An 18,249-nucleotide genomic window follows, 5' to 3' on the forward strand; every position below is an offset into this window, starting at 1 on the left:
GAATAATGGCTACGTTATCTTTGTTTTCTTTAAAAAAAGGAAGTTTAAGAACCTGTTAAGTAAAGTGAATGTGGCTGTCGTTTATCTGAGTTGAAGATGGAGAGACTGCTGTTCAGGCTCTGCTATCCTGAGCTCCCATAGCGTATTCCTTCTTTTAGGGTAGGAGTTTTGGACAGACTTTCTTACAGTACCATCTGACCAGTGGAAATATTCAAAGTGTATAACAAGTGTAGGAAGATAATGAGTTTCTGTTCCTTTCTAAGTCTCCAAAGGCAGGGAAAAACAGGAGTGCTTGCAGTTATTAGAAGAAGTGAAAGAATCCCTCAGAGATTAATACCTCTGCCTCAATCATCCATGCTGCCAAACTGAAGGTAATGCATGGAGATACAGCGTACGTGTTCTGGAAGGAAATACAGTAAAGGATGGTATTGGGGAAGAGTGAGGCAGGAAATAGCTTTGGAAGAATTGGCTAACATGGCTGAAACTGGGTCATATGGATAAATTTTAGACATCTCAGTCTAATTTATTTTCCTTCCATACTCGCTCTGCATGCTGTGCTCTTTTCAGACAGCCTGGCTGGCTGGTTGGGACACTGGCCTGATGGTCAACAGGCTTCTGCTCTCTTCGAGCACTGCTATCGATCTGAGTTTCGAGAAAAACACTTCTCTGTGAGATCTGGTTTTTGTCCACATTATAGAAATGACTTTGCTTACCTGCCTTTGGGAATTTTGTGAAGTTCAGTAGATTAGACACGCTCTAGCAGGATGTATTTTTTCCGGCAATTTAGAAAGGAGTTTAGTGTACTTTGAGTGACTTAAGAGACAGTTGAATAAAAACTTTTACAAGTTTTGCCACAGCCTACTTGAATTGACTGTGACATTGGTTTTGCATATATTCTACTAGCTCTGTGAGGTTTCTTTCTCTTGGCAAAAAACTGATAAAGTTTAAAGAAATAAACTTTCATATTACCTGTGCTTTCAAAAGCCTGTGTTCATCTGAGGAAAAGAAAGCACAATCCTGACAAATATTTTGATGTCTGGTGCAGCTAAGCACGTTTTTTGGGGTATAGATCAGGACAAATTAAATAAAGCCACAAAATTAAATCCTACTGTGGTCCACATAGGGAGATCTGGGGACTACAGAGGTCACCGGACTGATTGTTGCTGTGGTACTGGAGGGTCCTGCTCCAGGTCTGAGACTTTTTCTGCTTGATGCCACATTTGCACTGAAGTCCAAAATGCCTAAACCCATGCAAGCAAAAGACAATGGGAGGTATGAATAGGTGAGGACATTGTATTTGTTAGTGACATATGGGGAGCTCAGCACAGAATATTTCTAGTATATACCTTTTGGGTTAGAATCAGACAGGAGCTAGGTAGAGGTGTGTGGCCAGAGCCCTCTGCTCTCCAGCAGCTCCTGGTGCTAGAAGAATTGAAGGAACTGGTGACAACACTGCACGTAGCCTTAAACTAGTCTTAGTAATGAGTATATCCTCAGCTTCTCCCAATTTTGTGACTGCAGAGCTGTATGTGAAAATGATTTGCAGGTATTTTTTCTGCACTTACTGCTTTTGCACCACTTGTAGTTCTGTATCTGATGAATATTTATGAAATGATGCATCTTCTTTGATTATCCCTTTCACCCCTGTCCTTTCGAGGAGACAAGCGAAGAAAAAGTTTTGCTTCTTTATTAATTGACCATTTTTCTCTTTTCCTCCCAATGTATTTGCTTCTCCATTTTCATTCCTCTACCCATCATAATTTGTATGTTTTCAACTGTTTTTTTCTCTGTTCCCTTCCCTCTCTTCCATTGGAACAAGCAGGGAGAGTGACCCTCTGTGTGTTGCACACTTCTGTGAGGGAAGGGAGAAGTTAGCTGATCATGAAAATTTAGTGTAAATGAAAACAATGGGATTTGATTTTTTTTTTTTTTTTTTTAAATAGCTCTAAAATCTTGACAATATTTACAGGTTTATTTTTTCCATATTTTAGGTGTGCACCCTCTAGGTCTTATGCAAACCACTTTTCCAAGTCCTTCCTGGCTTAATAGAAAACAAGGACTTTTGAAGTACCTTACAAAAGAAAGCTCTCTGCCTTGGCAGTGTACTCTGAAGGTTTCTAGCAGTATTTTCATATGAAAAATAGAATATAAAATCAATCTGAGAACTTGGACATTCAAGTCAGTATAAATGCAATGAGGTACACCCAAGTCCTTACAGCAGGAGCTAAAATCTTGGCCATAGAGAACTGGTGAGCCCAGAAGTGTCCACGATCTCAATCAAACCCTTGTCGCATTGCTTCTCAGAAAATCAAAGCAGCAGAAAGCTGACCACAAAATGCGAACAGTTATGTGGTACACGTCACAAAGGAGTCCCACAGGAAGATGTGTAAGAAAATCTCGTCTGTTCTTTCTGTGCCTGTCAAGAAAGAAATGAATTAACTCTGTGGTATTAACACCCTTTCTTTTTCAAGGGAGAAAGTGGCAGCCAAGGGCTTCCTGGACTCAAAGGAGAAAAAGGAGAGTCAGTAAGTAAGAAATACCAGCATGATTTTACATAAGGAGATGGAAATGAAAATAGTTGTTTCTTCCTTTATGGTGAGAACTTGCCCACAATGTCAATGTGCTCTGTTGAAAATTTCCCTCTTCTGGGCCTTAATCCCAGGGGGAAGCTGATCTTTCTGGCACTCACTGTCATTTCTTGGAGGGGCGGAAACGGATGGGTTCATCCCTGAATACAGCTGATAACTGACTTAGTATTGGCCTTCTAATTAAAATATGTAACTTGGGTGTACTTGATTGTAGCACAGCTGCACATCCAATGGGCACAGTATGAGACAACTGAACACAAAGAAGATGCAAATCTCTCTCAACTCTTTTACATTCAGATGACCAAGAAACAGCTTTCCCTAGCTGCAATTAATGCAAATGCCAGTCTGTGTTTTTAGGCGAGAAAATATTTAACCCGATGTAAAATTCATTCTAATAAGCGTTGTTGGTGTCTTTGATTTTGGAAATGTAATATCAGCTTCTTCCTTGAATAGAAAATATGATGTTTTCCTGGCTGCAGTAGGAAATTTGGGGATAGGTTTTGTATTTTAATTTGTCACTGAATTATTATCAAGGAACTCTGCCCAAAGAAAATTACTTTCCCTAGAGTATCTGACCTGTGACTTGTTTGTCTATATGTATAGAGAGAGATGTGATATATAGGGATAGATAGCTACATCTATCTCAGGTATATAACAAGGAAACCATGAAATATATATTTATAGTGTTGTTTGACATCCTTGCTATCAAATGTATCTTTTTACTTCTTTCATGTATAGGGCAGAGCCTATGGCAGAGGAGAAAAAGGAGAAAAGGTAAGATCTAATTCTTCATTGGATGAATTAAATGAGAGTCACTTGCTGTTGCCTTCTGGAGCTCAGAGATTTCTTTTGGAATGCACAGGATGCAAGTGATGTGGTAGAGTTGGATCTTTGTGGGGAGCTTTAATATTTTGTTATGCCTTCTTCTGCAGGAAAGCTTTTGAGTGTTAATTGAGTTTTTCCCCTTCATGTTCTTTGAGTTTTCTTTGTGCATTGGCCATCTAAAATGCCATCAAATTGAAATCTGGAAGGATGAAAAACAAAGGGAAATTATGATTTTGAGTTTGTTGAATTTTCAAGAGGATTAAATTTGAGTCATGAGGAGGCAGCCACACTGTTTCTTTTCATTGGATATTTTCATTAATAACTTGAGGACAAAAGCCAGGATATTTTCTTCCTGTAAGTACTAGGCAGGATAGAGTATTAAGACTTTGGGGTTAAATTTGAGGATACAGAATAACCACTGAAAATTGCTAGCTTACCTGTCTTGGAAAATACTTTCAATGGTGAGTAACAATGGGAAACAAGTAACATGACGGAAATAATTTGCTTTTAAAAAGATGCTGGTTTCCAGGCAATTCTGGCTGCAAACTTCCCATTCCCCACAACAAAATGAGGCTAAAGACCTAGACTGCAGAGGAGAAGTATCTCTCTGTCTCTGTAGCTCCGTATCACAGCTGGTTGTGGGTGTTTTCCTTATCACCAAAATGAAATTTCAAGTTGTGGGGAACAATGGAAAAAGATTGACAGGAAGGTCTAGGGGATAGATGGATGTAGTAAGGAAGAAGTCATGATTCATACTGAAAACGGGATTAAGAATCTGTGGAGCTGTTTTCCAGGGGTTCTGTGGCTACTCAGTTGCTCAGGGAATTTAAAATAATATTGGATTGTGGTCTGAAAGGAAGAATGCTGCACTAGCAAGAACATGGCATTTATGGCCATTGCATCTTCTCGTTTGTTCTTTCTATGATTATGATATATTGATTGTATATAGTGGTAATACATCATGTGAAATTACAATCTAAATGAGGGCTGCTCATGGCAGGAAATATTATTGAGCCAGGCTAGAGACACAGGGGCTATAAAGCACACATTTCTGCATCCATCTTGCTGCAGTCCTCCCACTGACAGCCACTATTTAGCCTTTGAGATTCAGGATCCAGACTTTGGAAACCAGCTTGTGCTTGGCAGGTGGGTGGAGTCAGCAGTCTGGTGGCAAACATGATGTTTACAATATGAGTTGTGCTGCAGTTGAAGCAAGTTCTTGTTTTCTTGTGTTTTGATCTCTGCAGAGAAGTGTCAAAAAACATCACTCTGTATTATTGTCATGGCTAGAAACATATGTCTGCAAGTCTGGACTGGAGGGGGAAAAATAAAAAGACCCCACAGTATGTGCAGAACTTCTTTGATTGGGATAGCCAAACAACACTGACTGGCCCAAATGAATGTGTAGGCATGGAGATCCCTGAGTTTGTGGCCACCTTGTTTTGTTTATTTGGTACTCCTGCCAGACAAGGCAGCTTGTCCTCATTTGTGGAGGAAGTGTGTTTGGTACCCAGTGTTTGTGCCCCATGTATACCCAATGGCTGAGTGTCAGTACCGTTGCTGATGGAGAAAAAAGATATGTCAGCTGTACATTGCTCACTTAATTAAAAATGGAGTCTGAGGATGTAGAACCATGGAATCATAGAATATCTCAAGTTGGAAGTTGCCTGTAAGGATTGTCCAATGCCCTGCTCCTCACAGGACTACCTAGAACTAAACCATATGACTAAGAGCATCATCCAGATGCTCCTTGAACTCTGACAGGCTTGGTGCTGTGACCACTTTGCTGGGGAGCCTGTTCCAGTGAACAACCACCCTCTCAGGGAAGAACCTTTTCCTAATGTCCAATATGAACTTCCCCCGACACAGCTTCATTCCATTTCCTTGTGTCCTATCTCTGGTCACCAGAGAGAGGAGATCAACACCTCCCTCTCCGCTGTCCCCCTTGCAGAAGTTGTAAACTGTGATGAGGTCACACTTAAGCCTTCTCTTCTCCAAGCTGAACAAGACAAGTGACCTCATCTGCTCCTCCAAAGTCTTGCCCTCGAGGCCTTTCACCATCTTGGTCACCCTCCACTGGACACACTTTAATAGTTTGATCACCTTCTCATATTGAGGTGCCCAAAACTGCACCCAGTACTCGAGGTGGAGCCGCACCAGTGCAATGTAGAGTGGGACAGTCACCTCTCTCAACGAGTTAGCTATGCTGTGCTTGATGCACCCCATGACACAGTTGGCCCTTTTAGCTGCCGGGGCACACTGTTGGCTCATATTCAACTTGTCACCAACCCAAAACCCTAGATCTCTTTCTTCGGGGCTTCTCTCCAGACTGTTGCCCTCCAGTTTGTATGTGTAACCAGGGCTACCTCATCCCAGGTGGAGAATCTGGCACTTACTCATGTTAAATTTCATACGGTTGGCGATTGCCCAGCTCTCTGGTCTATCCAGATCTCTCCGTAAGGCCTCTCTACCTCTGAGGGAGACTACAGCTCCTCCTAGTTTAGTATCATTGGCAAACATTAATGCACATTTGATTTCTGCATCCAGATCATTTATAAAAACATTAAAGAACTCTGGCCCTAAAATTGGGCCCTAGGGAACCCCACTGGTGACTGGCCACCAGCCTGATGTAACCCCATTTACTATAACCCTTTGAGCCTGATCCATCAGCCAATTGTTCACCCTACATATTATGGACTTGTGTAGCTGTGCGCTAACATTTTGTCCAGAAGGATCCCGTGAGAGACATCATCAAAAGCTTTGCTAAAATCCAAAACCAACCACATCTACTGGCTTCACTTTGTCAACTAGATTGGTGACCTTGTCATAACAGGAAATTAAGTTGCTTAAGCAGGGCTTTCCCCTCATGAGCCTGTGCTGGCTGTGACCAATGACTGCGTTGTCTCAACTGTTTGTCAATAACTCCGAGAATAACTTTCTCCATAATTTTACCGGGCACTGAAGTGGGATTGACAGGCCTGTAGTTACCAGGGTCTTCTTACCCTTCTTGAAAACTGGGACAACATTTGCCACCTTTCAGTTTACTGAGACCTTTCCAGACTCCCAAGACACTGTTGCCACGCCACAGCCTGTTTGCCTGCCCTGGTCGTGGCGCTCCTGATTGCAGTGCTCCCCAGGGGCTCCTTTTATAGGTGTGGGGGCTTGACCACTGTTGCTCCTGGCACCACCCAAGTCTTCTCAGGCACTGCGACGTGAGCGGTGGGCTCCCAGCAGGTCCCTCCACTCCCCTGAGGTTCCCCAGGTTCAGGAAACCCCCATGTGCACTGCACTGGAGCGCTTGGCTGCCAAGCATGCCGACACCGGAGATGTTCATGTCAGCAATGTGTTTGTGTATGTAATTTTTCCCAAACACAAAAGATCACCTTCAGGGTCAGCCTTCAGGTGCAAAAGTGAGCCTTCAGCAGCAGAAAGGGGTAGGACTGTAAATGGGGGGGATCGGCCATGCAGGCGGTGTGTATATGATGGACCGCTATGGCCTGTAGGGGTGGAGCACCATGTCTGTGTCTTGGAGTCTGAAGTGCCCATGAAAGGGAAATAGCCAAAACCACGAGGAGTCAGGATGCAAGTGCCTGCAATGCTAGTTGCCATCTACACTCCTGAAAAGAAAGAAGAGTCTATGAAATGAAGCTCTTCCCAGACAGGAGAACACCCAGATGGAGAGGATTCATGTGGCTCCTTTCTGTTTGCCTCCTGCGCTGCAATGGCTTCATGAGCATGAATTCTTGTTTTTCACTCTGTCTGTGACAGCTTTATGTTTCCTTGATTTTTATGGGTATGGGCCAGTGCTAGGAAACTGGACCAGAGGTGCTGGACTTCAAACAGCTGCGGTCTGTGCAATCATTGCTGTGCAAGTGCTGTGGGCTCCTTTATAAGGACAAGGCTCACATCGGAAGTGTTGAGAGAATAAAGTTATCTTAGCTTTGAAAAGACTGAGATGACAAGGTTAAAATCATCCCCTTATTACAGTATTGCTCTCCAGCTCTGCTAGTGCCGCACACCTGCCAGATCATGCTGTTGCCAAGTATTGCGTGTAGGGCAATTGTGAGGTCTGTGGCATTTGTTAGAGGGCAAATCCTGTGCTTTTCCAGTAGGACTTCTCCAGGCCAAACCTCAGTTATATCACTAAGTTAAAGCCAAAATGATGCATGTATTAGAATACCAAGCCCATCATTAGTGGTAAACCGAAAGATAATAGCAGCTGTGGCAAAAAATCTAATTCATGTTGATGTGAGTCCTTGTGCGACTTTTTGTAAACCAGGAAATTCACTGTAATGGCTCAAGCAACAGCCCAGAATGTTCTGCCTGGCCTAAATACCTCAGCCTGGTAGAGGAAGAGGATGTGTTTTATGTACATAAATACGCATGTGCAGACCAATTACTTGTGCATAGATATAAAAAAAGATAATAACATAATCCATCTAAGGTGCTCATGTAAACTACTTTCAGGTGGATTTCCCGGTTATGTGTGATTCAGCTGCCACTGCTCTGTATTGGATCTTAAATTTTCACTGTTGACTGTCATCTTTAGGCCCTTGGAGTGTTTAATCCCTACGGCATTAGATGTAGTCTGTCATATTTCTGCTCATAAATCTGCATCCCTTTACTGTGTGTTCATTCACTTGTTTTGCACACACTTATGCTATTGAACTGATTATTATACATGGGCAAATATCCAATTCTATAACATGATCACCATGAAAGACAATGTTTTGGCTTTATTCTGTAGGTTATTCAAATGGATATTTGCTAGACCAAATGGCCTGGTCCTGCAAGGGTTATAACTTAAATCTTCAAACCTCTGTTGATCCAAGAGGAGTAGGTGCAGGAGAAGACTGAGGGTGAAAGGAACAGCTGTAGAGCATTTTTGAGGAAGATTCAAGGAAGATGGGGTTTCAGTGACTCTTGATCAGGGAAACCATGTTTGACAAGGGAGGTTCTGTAGAGTATGAGGTCTGCATTCCTGGGGCACAGCCATCCACATCATGAGCCAGTCTGCTCTTCTAATGCCTCCGTACAAAGTGTAACTTAAGGCTTTCAAAAACTTACGCCCTTGTCTTGCAACGTACAGAGTGTAATGCAATGGTGCTGAGACATTGTTCTAGCATTCTAAGGACCAATGGTAGTGAGAAGGCTCTGCGGGTGGGAAGGTACTTGGAAGAGCAATGACTTTGAAGAGCATATGATGAAAATCTGTCAAACTTTGAGTGTTATGGAGATATCAGTAGGAAATTATTTTCACTGTTTCTTCTGTTGTAAAACCTAAGGGGAAGCAAATCAAACTAGGTGATGGCAAGTTTAAAATTAACAAAATGAAGCTTCTTTTCAGTAGGTATTGGAGCTCTTCTTTGTAGTCTGCTCTGGAAGTTAAAATTTTGTATGTTTAAAAATGTTCATATGGGTTAAATTAAAAAGAGACATCTGTAAACATCTAGTCAGTGCAAGGACATTATCTCTGCTTCAGGACATCAGTGAGTCTCTTCAAACTGTGATCGCTGGAAGAAGGCTGGAGAAGTCTCCCATAAGGCCATGGCTGCAGATGGGATAGGAGCTAGCTAGACCTTTGGCCTGACTGCTGGTAGCTGTTCCTAGACTTTTGTACAACTCATGAATATTTCTGACACCCTCATTACCCAGAAGGGGACAGAAGTTTCCATAGTCCACTCAGGGCTTGGGCCAACACTGTCTGGTGCTGTTGAAGAAGAGTAAGAAACACAAGAAAGGTGTCATGAAACAATCGGGTCAAGTGATCATCACTTCTGATTTTCCATGGGAGACCAATCTGTTGGAGGAGAAAGTTGTAACCAGGACTACACCCACCTTCTGCAGAGGTGGTGGATGAAGGTTTCATTATGGTTCACATCGGGACTACCCTCACTAATGTGTTTCAAAGATTAACCAAGCTTTCCCTTTGTGCTTTATCTGCTTCCCTTCATGATAATAGCCACACATGCAGCAATGAATATGAGAAACAACTTTAGTAGATCAAGTCTATATTCTCTTAACAATATTTTTTTTCATGGTAATGACTTGCTCTGATAAAAATGCAAAAGGATTATTAGAGGATTTTTAACAAGAATAAAACCTTTAAAGTGACTTGGCTTATTAGAGACGCAGGGACTGCAAGACCAAGCATAGAAAAGAAAAGCAGGCAGATAGTTAAGGCTCTAGGCTAGGCTGCAGGAGACTCAGGCTTAAAACTTTGCTCCAAAAGATTTGCTGACTTTGGGCAAAGCAGCTAGTCTTTGTTCCTGTAAAATGAACCTGGGGAATCCCTTTCCCTTCAGGATTTGTTTATCTTGCCTCCTAGGTCCTTCAAACAAAGGCTTATCCTTCCCTCTCCCTCACTTGTCTTCCAAATTGGAGTTATTGCCATTTTTAGGTCTTCTGGAAAAGCTGTGGAAATCTGCTCTGTTAGATACAGTCTATCCACACAGAGCCCTATGCTCTCTGTCTTTGGCCCGAGGCAGCTGAATATAAGTAAGGTCTGACCTGAAAGCCATGTAACTTTTTTACCCCACTGCTGTGCTGTCAGCAGGGCTTACCAAATTAACACGAGGGCAGTGCCTTTGGGTCGGGGCTGGCTAGCGTCCAGTAACTTGGGGCACAAGCGAATGAATGCAGTTCTGCTTGCAGAAGGTGCTGCAGACAGAGCTGGAGTCTGATATTGCACGCTGGTTTGATGGCAAAGGAGAGCTTTTGCCTCGGTATTTTTACGGGATGTGTTTTGGGATCAGAAGGGCTGTGTGTGTGACTTGGCTGCAGGTAAAGCTCAGGCTGGAAGTGGTATTTTAGACACACAGAGCTATAATAGTGTTTGAGAGTCAGGTCCCTGAGGGTCAGGGTGCAGCAAGGACCACCTGTGTCTTAAGGGAGATGGAGCTGGAAGCGGTACCATGACTGGCAGGACAGGGACCTCACCAGCCTGAGCTTATCCCATAACACCCCAGTAAGGAAACAGGATGGGTCAGTGATGGCAGCCAGGTTCAGCCAATAGTCCACATCACCACAGTCGATGAAACAAGTCTAAGTCCAAGCCAGAAAATTGATTCTGCAAGTCAGGGTTAGGATTAGCAGGGTGCATTGCCAGGCTGCTGCAGTGTAGTTCAAGCAAGGGCCAAAGGTGAGAGTTTAAAAACAGCTTCCGTACGAAAGAGGGGGAACAACCATCTGAACTCGTAGAAGCCAGATGTGCTCTCTGAGCACTTACATGATGGGCAGCTTAAGCTTGCACAAACCAAGAATTAGTCCTCATTCCTGAATTCCTTTATTCTGAATAAAACTAATTATTGCTCCAAGAGTTGATGAGTGTGTCCTTTTCACTGCTGAAAGTTTGACCCTGGTGCAGGGAAGGTGTTCCAGTGAGGTTACAGGCCTTGTTTGGGCTGCTGTGGTGTTCAGACAATGTCACCAAGTCCCAAAACTCTTAAATGCCACGCAGTTTACCCAGGGGTGGTGAGCTGAAGGTGACTCCGAGACCTTAAGGAAACAGCAGGCAGCAGGAGCCTTTCACATCAGCATCCTGGTCAGTGGGCAGTGCTCTTTCAGTAAGCACAGTAAAAAGATGGGAAAACATCTCAAGTTTAGAGATAATATTGAGTTTGAAATCTGAAAACAAAACAAAACCCCAACTACCCAGTAACTGGTGTTCCTTGGAGACAGTGGCTTTGGAAACTGTGGCTTTTAGCACTCAGATCTTCTTGCTTTATTGCAGAATAAAAAATAGTGTAAGCATAGCTCAAACTGCCCTGGTAATGAAAAGTGAAAGTGCAATATCTGCAGGATTTTTTCGTATTATTTTTTTTGTGCTGGGAATCATCGAATCATTAGGTTGGAAGAGAGCTTTAAGATCAAGTCCAAACTTCATTTCTTTCTTTTCATCATCTCTCTCAGGAACCATTCTTAGCTACTGACTTCATCTGTTTAAGGTCACTCAGCACTTAACCTCTCAGTCAGCACTTAAACATCTGTATAATAACACCTCAACTGCTTTATAATGCTTTCATGCAGCTCACTGGAGTTGTTCATATCTGTGATTTCTTTTCTGAATCTTCTGTTTCAAAGATGGAGTATATTAATATTAGTATCTGCCTTACTACTCCAAGTATGTTCTGCATCCTCTTGTGTATGCAGGCAATTTCAGTCTGCATATTGAGTATTTTTGTGTTCTCAACTGTTGTTAAAGTACATTCTGCACAGCTCAATAACTGTGGTTTGATGGACTTCTTTTTCTTAACAATAGTTAGAGGGTTTTAGATAAATTCTGTGGTTTTCTGTGACCCAGAATAACAGCTGCAGATTGTAATAACTTGAAGCCAAATCACATACTAATTGTGCATTGTGACAGCTTAATTTTCAGCAGTGCAAGAATACTAGTAACTTTTCCTAAGGTTTTTTTTACTTACATACTTAGAAACCATTTCTTTCTTTTCAGCACTGGCCCCTGGCTGGCAGGCACATTGTTGGTATATAATGACATCTACTGGCAACCAGAATTTTGCAGTTTCCAACACTTGTTTCTTTAGAGGATTTCTCTGCCAAGATCCACTGGCAGAGTGGAAAGGAAGCATGTGAGAAAGATTTTCCAACATTATGCTTCTTCTGATAGAAAAGCTGAGGGGGGTGGGGGGTGGGGGGGGTGTGGAATATTGCCTTGATTCTGTCATTGATTACTGTTGTTCGAATGTGGGATACTCCTGAGAGCAATATTGCAGTGGATTAGCTGTTGAGCAGAAAAGAAAAAAGCTTTCCTAGCAGTTTGGAGCATACACTCTGAAGTGGAGCTTGTAGCTGTATGAATCATAGAGAACTGAAGCATTACACAAAGCAAGTTGCTATCACCTTTCTATCAAAGGTATCTTAAGTGTTCCCTGCCCCTCTCCCTGCTACACGTTTTCACTTCTACCTAATTAAGCAGTCAGATTTTCCCCTTTCCGCTGATCAAAGCTGTTGCCAGGCTGAGTTCCTTTGTTCATGGCCGAAAGGGTGCAGGTGCCTTGTTCACGGGCTTTCTGAAGGTGCAGATGAGGGCAGGTAAGACCATGGCAGCACTGTGTTTCATGTTGTTCTTTACTTGCCCAAGTACAACCCTGGACATCTTTAGTTACCCCTTTCGGGTCCCTCACCCTTTTTCTTAAGCACTACCTAGGAATTTTATGTCTCCCAAAGTCCCCAAGGCCTGTTGTCTTTGGCTTTAACAGAAAGATGGTGATTTGTGTGCCTGACCCTGCTGAGTAGTGAACATGCAACATGCTAGCAAGTGCTAAATGAGGAAAATATGGGGGTTTTCATGGCAAATGTTTATTTTTCTCAGCACAAGAAAGACAAGGGCCTCTTGAAGTGAGTCCAGAGGAGGCCACAAAAATGATCATGGGGCTGGAGCACCTCCCCTGCGAGGACGATCTGAGAGAGTTGGGTTGTTCAGCCTGGAGAAGAGAAGACTCTGGGAAGACCTTATTGCAGCCTTCCAGTACTTAAAGGGGGGCTTAGAAGAAAGATGGAGGCAACCTTTTTAGCAGGGCCTGTTGTGATAGGACAAGGAGGAATTAATGGTTTTAAACTAAAAGAGTGTAGGTTTAGACTAGATAGAAGGAGGAAATTTTTTACAATAAGGGTGGTGAGACACTGGAACAGATTGCCCAGAGAGGTGGTAGAAGCTCCCTCCCTGGAAACATTCAAGGTCAGGTTGGACAGGGTTCTGAGCAACCTTATGTAGTTGAAGATGCAGGGAGGTTGGACTAGATGACCTTTAAAGGTCCCTTCCAACCCAAACTATTCTATGATTTTCATGGTGAAACTGCATGTCAACCATTAGAGGTGGTTATTTCTACAGAATCTGATGCATTTGGAGTTGTGAGTGGGTTTGGGTTCCTGGAGACTCAGTTTGTATTTCTGGTTCTGTATCATTGGCTCCATAGGGGATCTTAGTCTTAGCTTTTCCCTTTCTTGTACCTCGGTGTTCAAATAAAATGGGAAGAATGATCATGACTTTTGTAATGTATTCTGAGATGAAAAAGACCTAGGGAGCAGCATCACTTTATAAGCAAATATTTCTAGTTGGACAAAAACGATTTACAGTTTTGGCAAAGACTTGACTGAGAAGCCTCAGGTATGTTTGGCAGTCAACAGAGTGGTATCACTGCAAGGTATAAGTAGGTGGTGATATGACTTCAGGCAGGATGCTGTCTCCAGTTAGGGCATGACATTTAAAGAGAGGTGTGGAGAGAGATTGCTCATTGCAGAGAACAATAAGAAGAATGATCAGTGATTTTGCAAATTTAACCAGCAGGGAGAGATTGAAAGGAATGTGGTCTGCAAGGAGGGGAGAAATCATGGACTAGATGATGTGGTTAATCTTGAGGAAAAGCTTTCTATGTATTCTAGTGAGGCACCAGAATAAATGCTAAGGGGTGATTGTGGAATATTGGTAGAGGCAGATCTTTAAGAGCAGATTGGCACTGGAGTTTGGAGTGCTCTGACACAGTCCTCCTCTGCCCTAATGTGCTCTTCTCAGAGCTACTGAATTTTTTGAGGGGTATGTGGAGATCTAAAGCATCAGAAACTTCCCAGAAACAGAGCAAAAGGAATTAATACATTTTTCTTGCAAGGCAAAATATCAACCAGTACGTGGCAAATCATCTGCAAGACCAGAACTATTTTCTGTGTGCTATTTATAGATGTAAACCATAAATTAATCAATGTCATGATACATGACTCGGTTGTTTTTCTACTTCAATGAACAATTGCCCTCTAGCACTTGGCAAGCTGTTTGTCTCGTCCTGAGCATTGGCAGATGCCAGCGAGGAGCATCAGCTTGTACTTTGAGACAAGGAAGTTTTTGGAGCAGAGCTGTTATGTTTCTCACATTTCAAAGTGTCTGATGAATGTATCTTTATCTGAGGACCCTCTTGCCCCAGCCATGGAAAGAAGAAAAACTGGAATTTCAGGAACTAATGGTCCTGCTTCTGGGAATCCAACCCATTGTAGTCTAGTTTATTTCTCAAGTTATTCCTCTGTATAGTGGGATTATGGTACCAAGAGATTCCAGTTATCTTCTACCTCCTACTCAGTATGTCCAATTGCAAATAGGTCTGCACACCGTTCAACTGTTTCTTAATTTGGGCATTTCAGCCATTGATTGAGCAACTCTTCTAGCTGCTGAACAAAAGTATTTCAAACACAACAGCTTCCCCTTGTACTCTCCTGTGCTCTCTCTGTTGAGTGTCATGGTGGGGATGCAGCTAATATCAAGCTAATGAACAGGATCTTGGGCACCAATGACATCTTTGAAGTCTTTAGGATGTTGCCAGGCTATTCTGAACTCTACAGTGACCTTGATTAAGGTATAGCTGTTCACCACATCAGTAAGCTCTGATACATCTTCTCTCCTGCAGTGCCATCTTTATGGGTGACCATGTGTCAAATTAACTGCTACATGGCTGTTGTTTTACTATTTTGATGCAAAGGTTTCTTCAGAGAAAGATATCTATTGGTCTCTGTTAAAAATTATGCGTCTGCTCTCCCCAGAACAATGATTAGGATCTTATGATGAAGGGTCAGAAAGATCCTTCTGGTCTCATGGTAGGGTCTGTGATGTTCATTGTAAGTTTCAAGGGTTCAGGACCCTTGAAAAACAAGGTCTCCTGAGTTTCTCCTGTGAAGTACTGTTTGGGGACAATTGACTTCTATGCAATGCATTAAACAAGTCTTTGATAAGTTTGCAGTACAAAAATGTCCGTACCCATCATTTAACCAGCTGTCTGCATACTAGGCTGTGTTTCTTCATAAACTAGCCAAACCTGCGACTTCTACTGACCCCTGTGTATCATGTCCACGTGACCTTTATATCAGAATATAATACAGAGATCCAGCAGAGATGATGTTCTTCGTTTCTTAGAATGAACTAAAGTGAACTCCAAGTTAAAATGAATATCTCATTTCTCATGGAAGCAGAAGATAATGCCAGTTTTGGTTTCAGATTTGCCAAGACATTAATAGGATTTTAGCATCATTAAGCTAATAGAATCCTGCATCTGTGCATTGGAGAACGACAGTCATTTGTGCTGCCTGTCTGGTCAGCAGCTTTTGAAAATGGAGCTGAGTGACATATAACCACTGCAGCTCTGCCTCTCAGTTGATCTGCAGATCATCCCTGGCTTTTAATGAAACCTTTGTCTTTGCCTCGCCACTCTAAAAACCATCTTGTCTCTCGGAATTGTTCTCAGACATTTGAACCTGAAGATCACACTCAACTTGCAATATCTCTTCTGTCCTCTTCCACTTTTGTCATCAAACAAAGAACGCAGTTTAGTGTGTAATCATGGACCAGCAGTAGGTCACTCACCCATTGTCTTCTAGTTTATTCTTTGTGAACATCAGGCTGCTGAGTTAAATGCAGCCCAAAGAGACATGAGAGAGAAAGAATAAACTTGTGGTTAGGGCACTGACATAGGACACAGGAAATCTGGAGAGAGTTTCTATCTTTGTCCCAGACTCTTTGACCTTCCTTCTGCTCAGTTGTATCTCTGATTTGTCACCCTTGTAAGATGAAAGCAATATTACAGTTGCTATAATTTCCTTCTCGTTTCACTGGGATGCTGTGAAGTTAATTAACAAAGGAGAGAGGGGGGTGTTAATGGTGAAGTGGTAATACTGCACAGTTCAATTTTGCATCTGTTTCCAGTTCATCTTGCCCCTTTTGTTCTGTTCCTCTTCAGCTCTTGCTATTTTGTCTCCTACCTTGGACATACATTCCCCCAGTTTCAGCAGCCGTCAATATGCTGAGTGTGTGATTCGTGAGGTTCTGCTTGGCAGATTTTTGAAGGTCTCCCAATGACACCTTTATTGATGATTTGTGACAGGGTTAGAAATTCTTATTTTGTTTTAGGATTAGAGAAGTGGCACTTTTGTGGTAGATGTAGACCAGTTTGGAAGAGAAAACAAATAAAATGTGTAGAATTGACCTTACAATGATCTATCTTCTGTCGTCTGCTTTGTACGCTGAGGGAAAAGTCCAGTGATTCACTTGAATTTGACAGGCAAATGAGAATCTAACCATGTGTTTTGGACTGACTTTTCCCCCATTATTTTCTTGTTTAGTTTGCTCTCATTTCCATTAACATAGGCCACAACACAGAGTTTGAAATAAAATATGTGATTATAGGCCGCAGCTGTTCTCAAGTTGGAAGAAATATTTGTAAACTTGGCAGCTGCTTGAGAAACTGCAAGTGGAGGAAAGAAAAACAGTTAAACTTGAGTAGATTGCTTAAAAACATCACTGGGGGATTATTCCTTTGTGTGCTTCTGATGTCTCTCTAGGATCAGGTAATACTGAATTGTTCTAGCTCTGTTTCCATATACCTGCAGATGCCTTCCTTCTCCAATTTACGTCTCTTTCTTTACAGAAAGCTATGAGGCTGGATATGGCAAAATCTGTATTAGTTGTTCCCACTCTGAGGAAACATATCATCTAGCAATTAAGATTATCTACTTTGTAATTTCATAGTTATCTCCACTCAGCCATACGAGGATCTATGTAGGATGTAGATATAATTTTGTCACAGACCATATACGTCATGTTCAGGTGATTCTATGGGGTATTGAGGCTCATTATAACCCAAATGAGGTGAATCATTGGATGGTAACAACAAAGTAAGCTATATGTGCATATGGTGAGCATGTAATGGAAGTTTATTTAAAAAAAGAAAGCCAGCCTTCATGACCACAGAGGGATCACTAACCTATAACTGCCATGATCTGGTAAATCAATGTGATGCTGGTGTACCAGGAAGATATCCTTGCTTAAATGTAGGAATAGGATAACTCTGTTGATGTACACAAACTAATAAAGGAAAATATCTGGCTGTGTCTGTACTCCCCCAGCTCACGTCTCTGTTTTTAATGGATGATACGTTTGAGGACAATGGGAGTATCTTTCTTTTTCATCACCCCAGTACTCTGTCGGCAGCAGCTGAGATTTGCCTGTGCTCTGAATTTCCTCATGATGTGACATTTCCTTTTGTCCGTTGGATCTGGACACACCATGTGCCCATGTAAGCCCTGCTCTGAGACTCCCCAGGAAGGGGACAGAAGTAGTGCTTAGGCCTTGCTCTGTATCCTTTGAGTGGCTCTGAACAATTCCATTAAAAAGTAAATACAAGCAAATTCCAAATTCTATCCTTTTTGTTGAATTCTGCTTACACTTTTTGGTTTAGTATGGCTTAGCAAACCTTCCTAATTTGCTTGCAGAATTCATATCAATTCTTTGAGGAATGAAAGATAGAGATTTCAGAGTGATTTGTCTAGTGCTGCTTCCTCAGAGCTTGCAGTATTCAGTATTTTAGGAACTTCCTAAGCGAATCTGCCATATTTCTTAATGTGTTCCTCACAGGTACACCTACCTGCACATTCAAGTTTTTGTCCACCAAACTATTGACCAAGGAAGCAATAGGTCACCCCACCTACAGCATAAAACTAATCCAGAAAGTTTAGACTAAGCCTAAGGTAAACTGCCTTAGAAACTATACCCTGTTGCCCTCCTTAACAATAGTCTCTTCTTCCTTTGCTGCTTCTTCCCAGTTCTCTGGAGGCCCTGGTCCTTGTTACCTTCCTATTCTGGTCCAGATGTTTCTCCAGAAATCTTCAAAGTTAAGGTATTTGTAAAGTAGATGGGTGGCAGTAGAAATGTGTGGCATAAATAGATAGGTGTGGTTTACATGTCACCACCAGAATCTCGTGTTGAATCTGGGAACACAGCCAGCCTCTGGGTATATAATGTTGTTTTTATTGCTCTCAGTGGCACAACCAGGTTTGGCCTTGG

The 18,249-nt window shown here is 42.2% G+C and overlaps 1 protein-coding gene across 1 annotated transcript in view; it reads left to right on the plus strand.

Annotated features, from left to right (window-relative positions):
• The window catches only part of COL22A1 (collagen type XXII alpha 1 chain), a 210,153-nt gene that overhangs the window by 81,104 nt on the left and 110,800 nt on the right, over positions 1-18,249 (plus strand). Inside the window, exons 10-11 of the mRNA XM_086466066.1 lie at positions 2,472-2,525; positions 3,327-3,362. Coding sequence (XP_086322192.1) covers positions 2,472-2,525; positions 3,327-3,362 — 90 coding nt within the window. The remainder of the gene's footprint in view (positions 1-2,471; positions 2,526-3,326; positions 3,363-18,249) is intronic.

Source organism: Leptosomus discolor, chromosome 5 (assembly GCF_034619465.1).
Source record: "Leptosomus discolor isolate bLepDis1 chromosome 5, bLepDis1.hap2, whole genome shotgun sequence".
Lineage (NCBI taxonomy): Eukaryota > Metazoa > Chordata > Aves > Leptosomiformes > Leptosomidae > Leptosomus > Leptosomus discolor.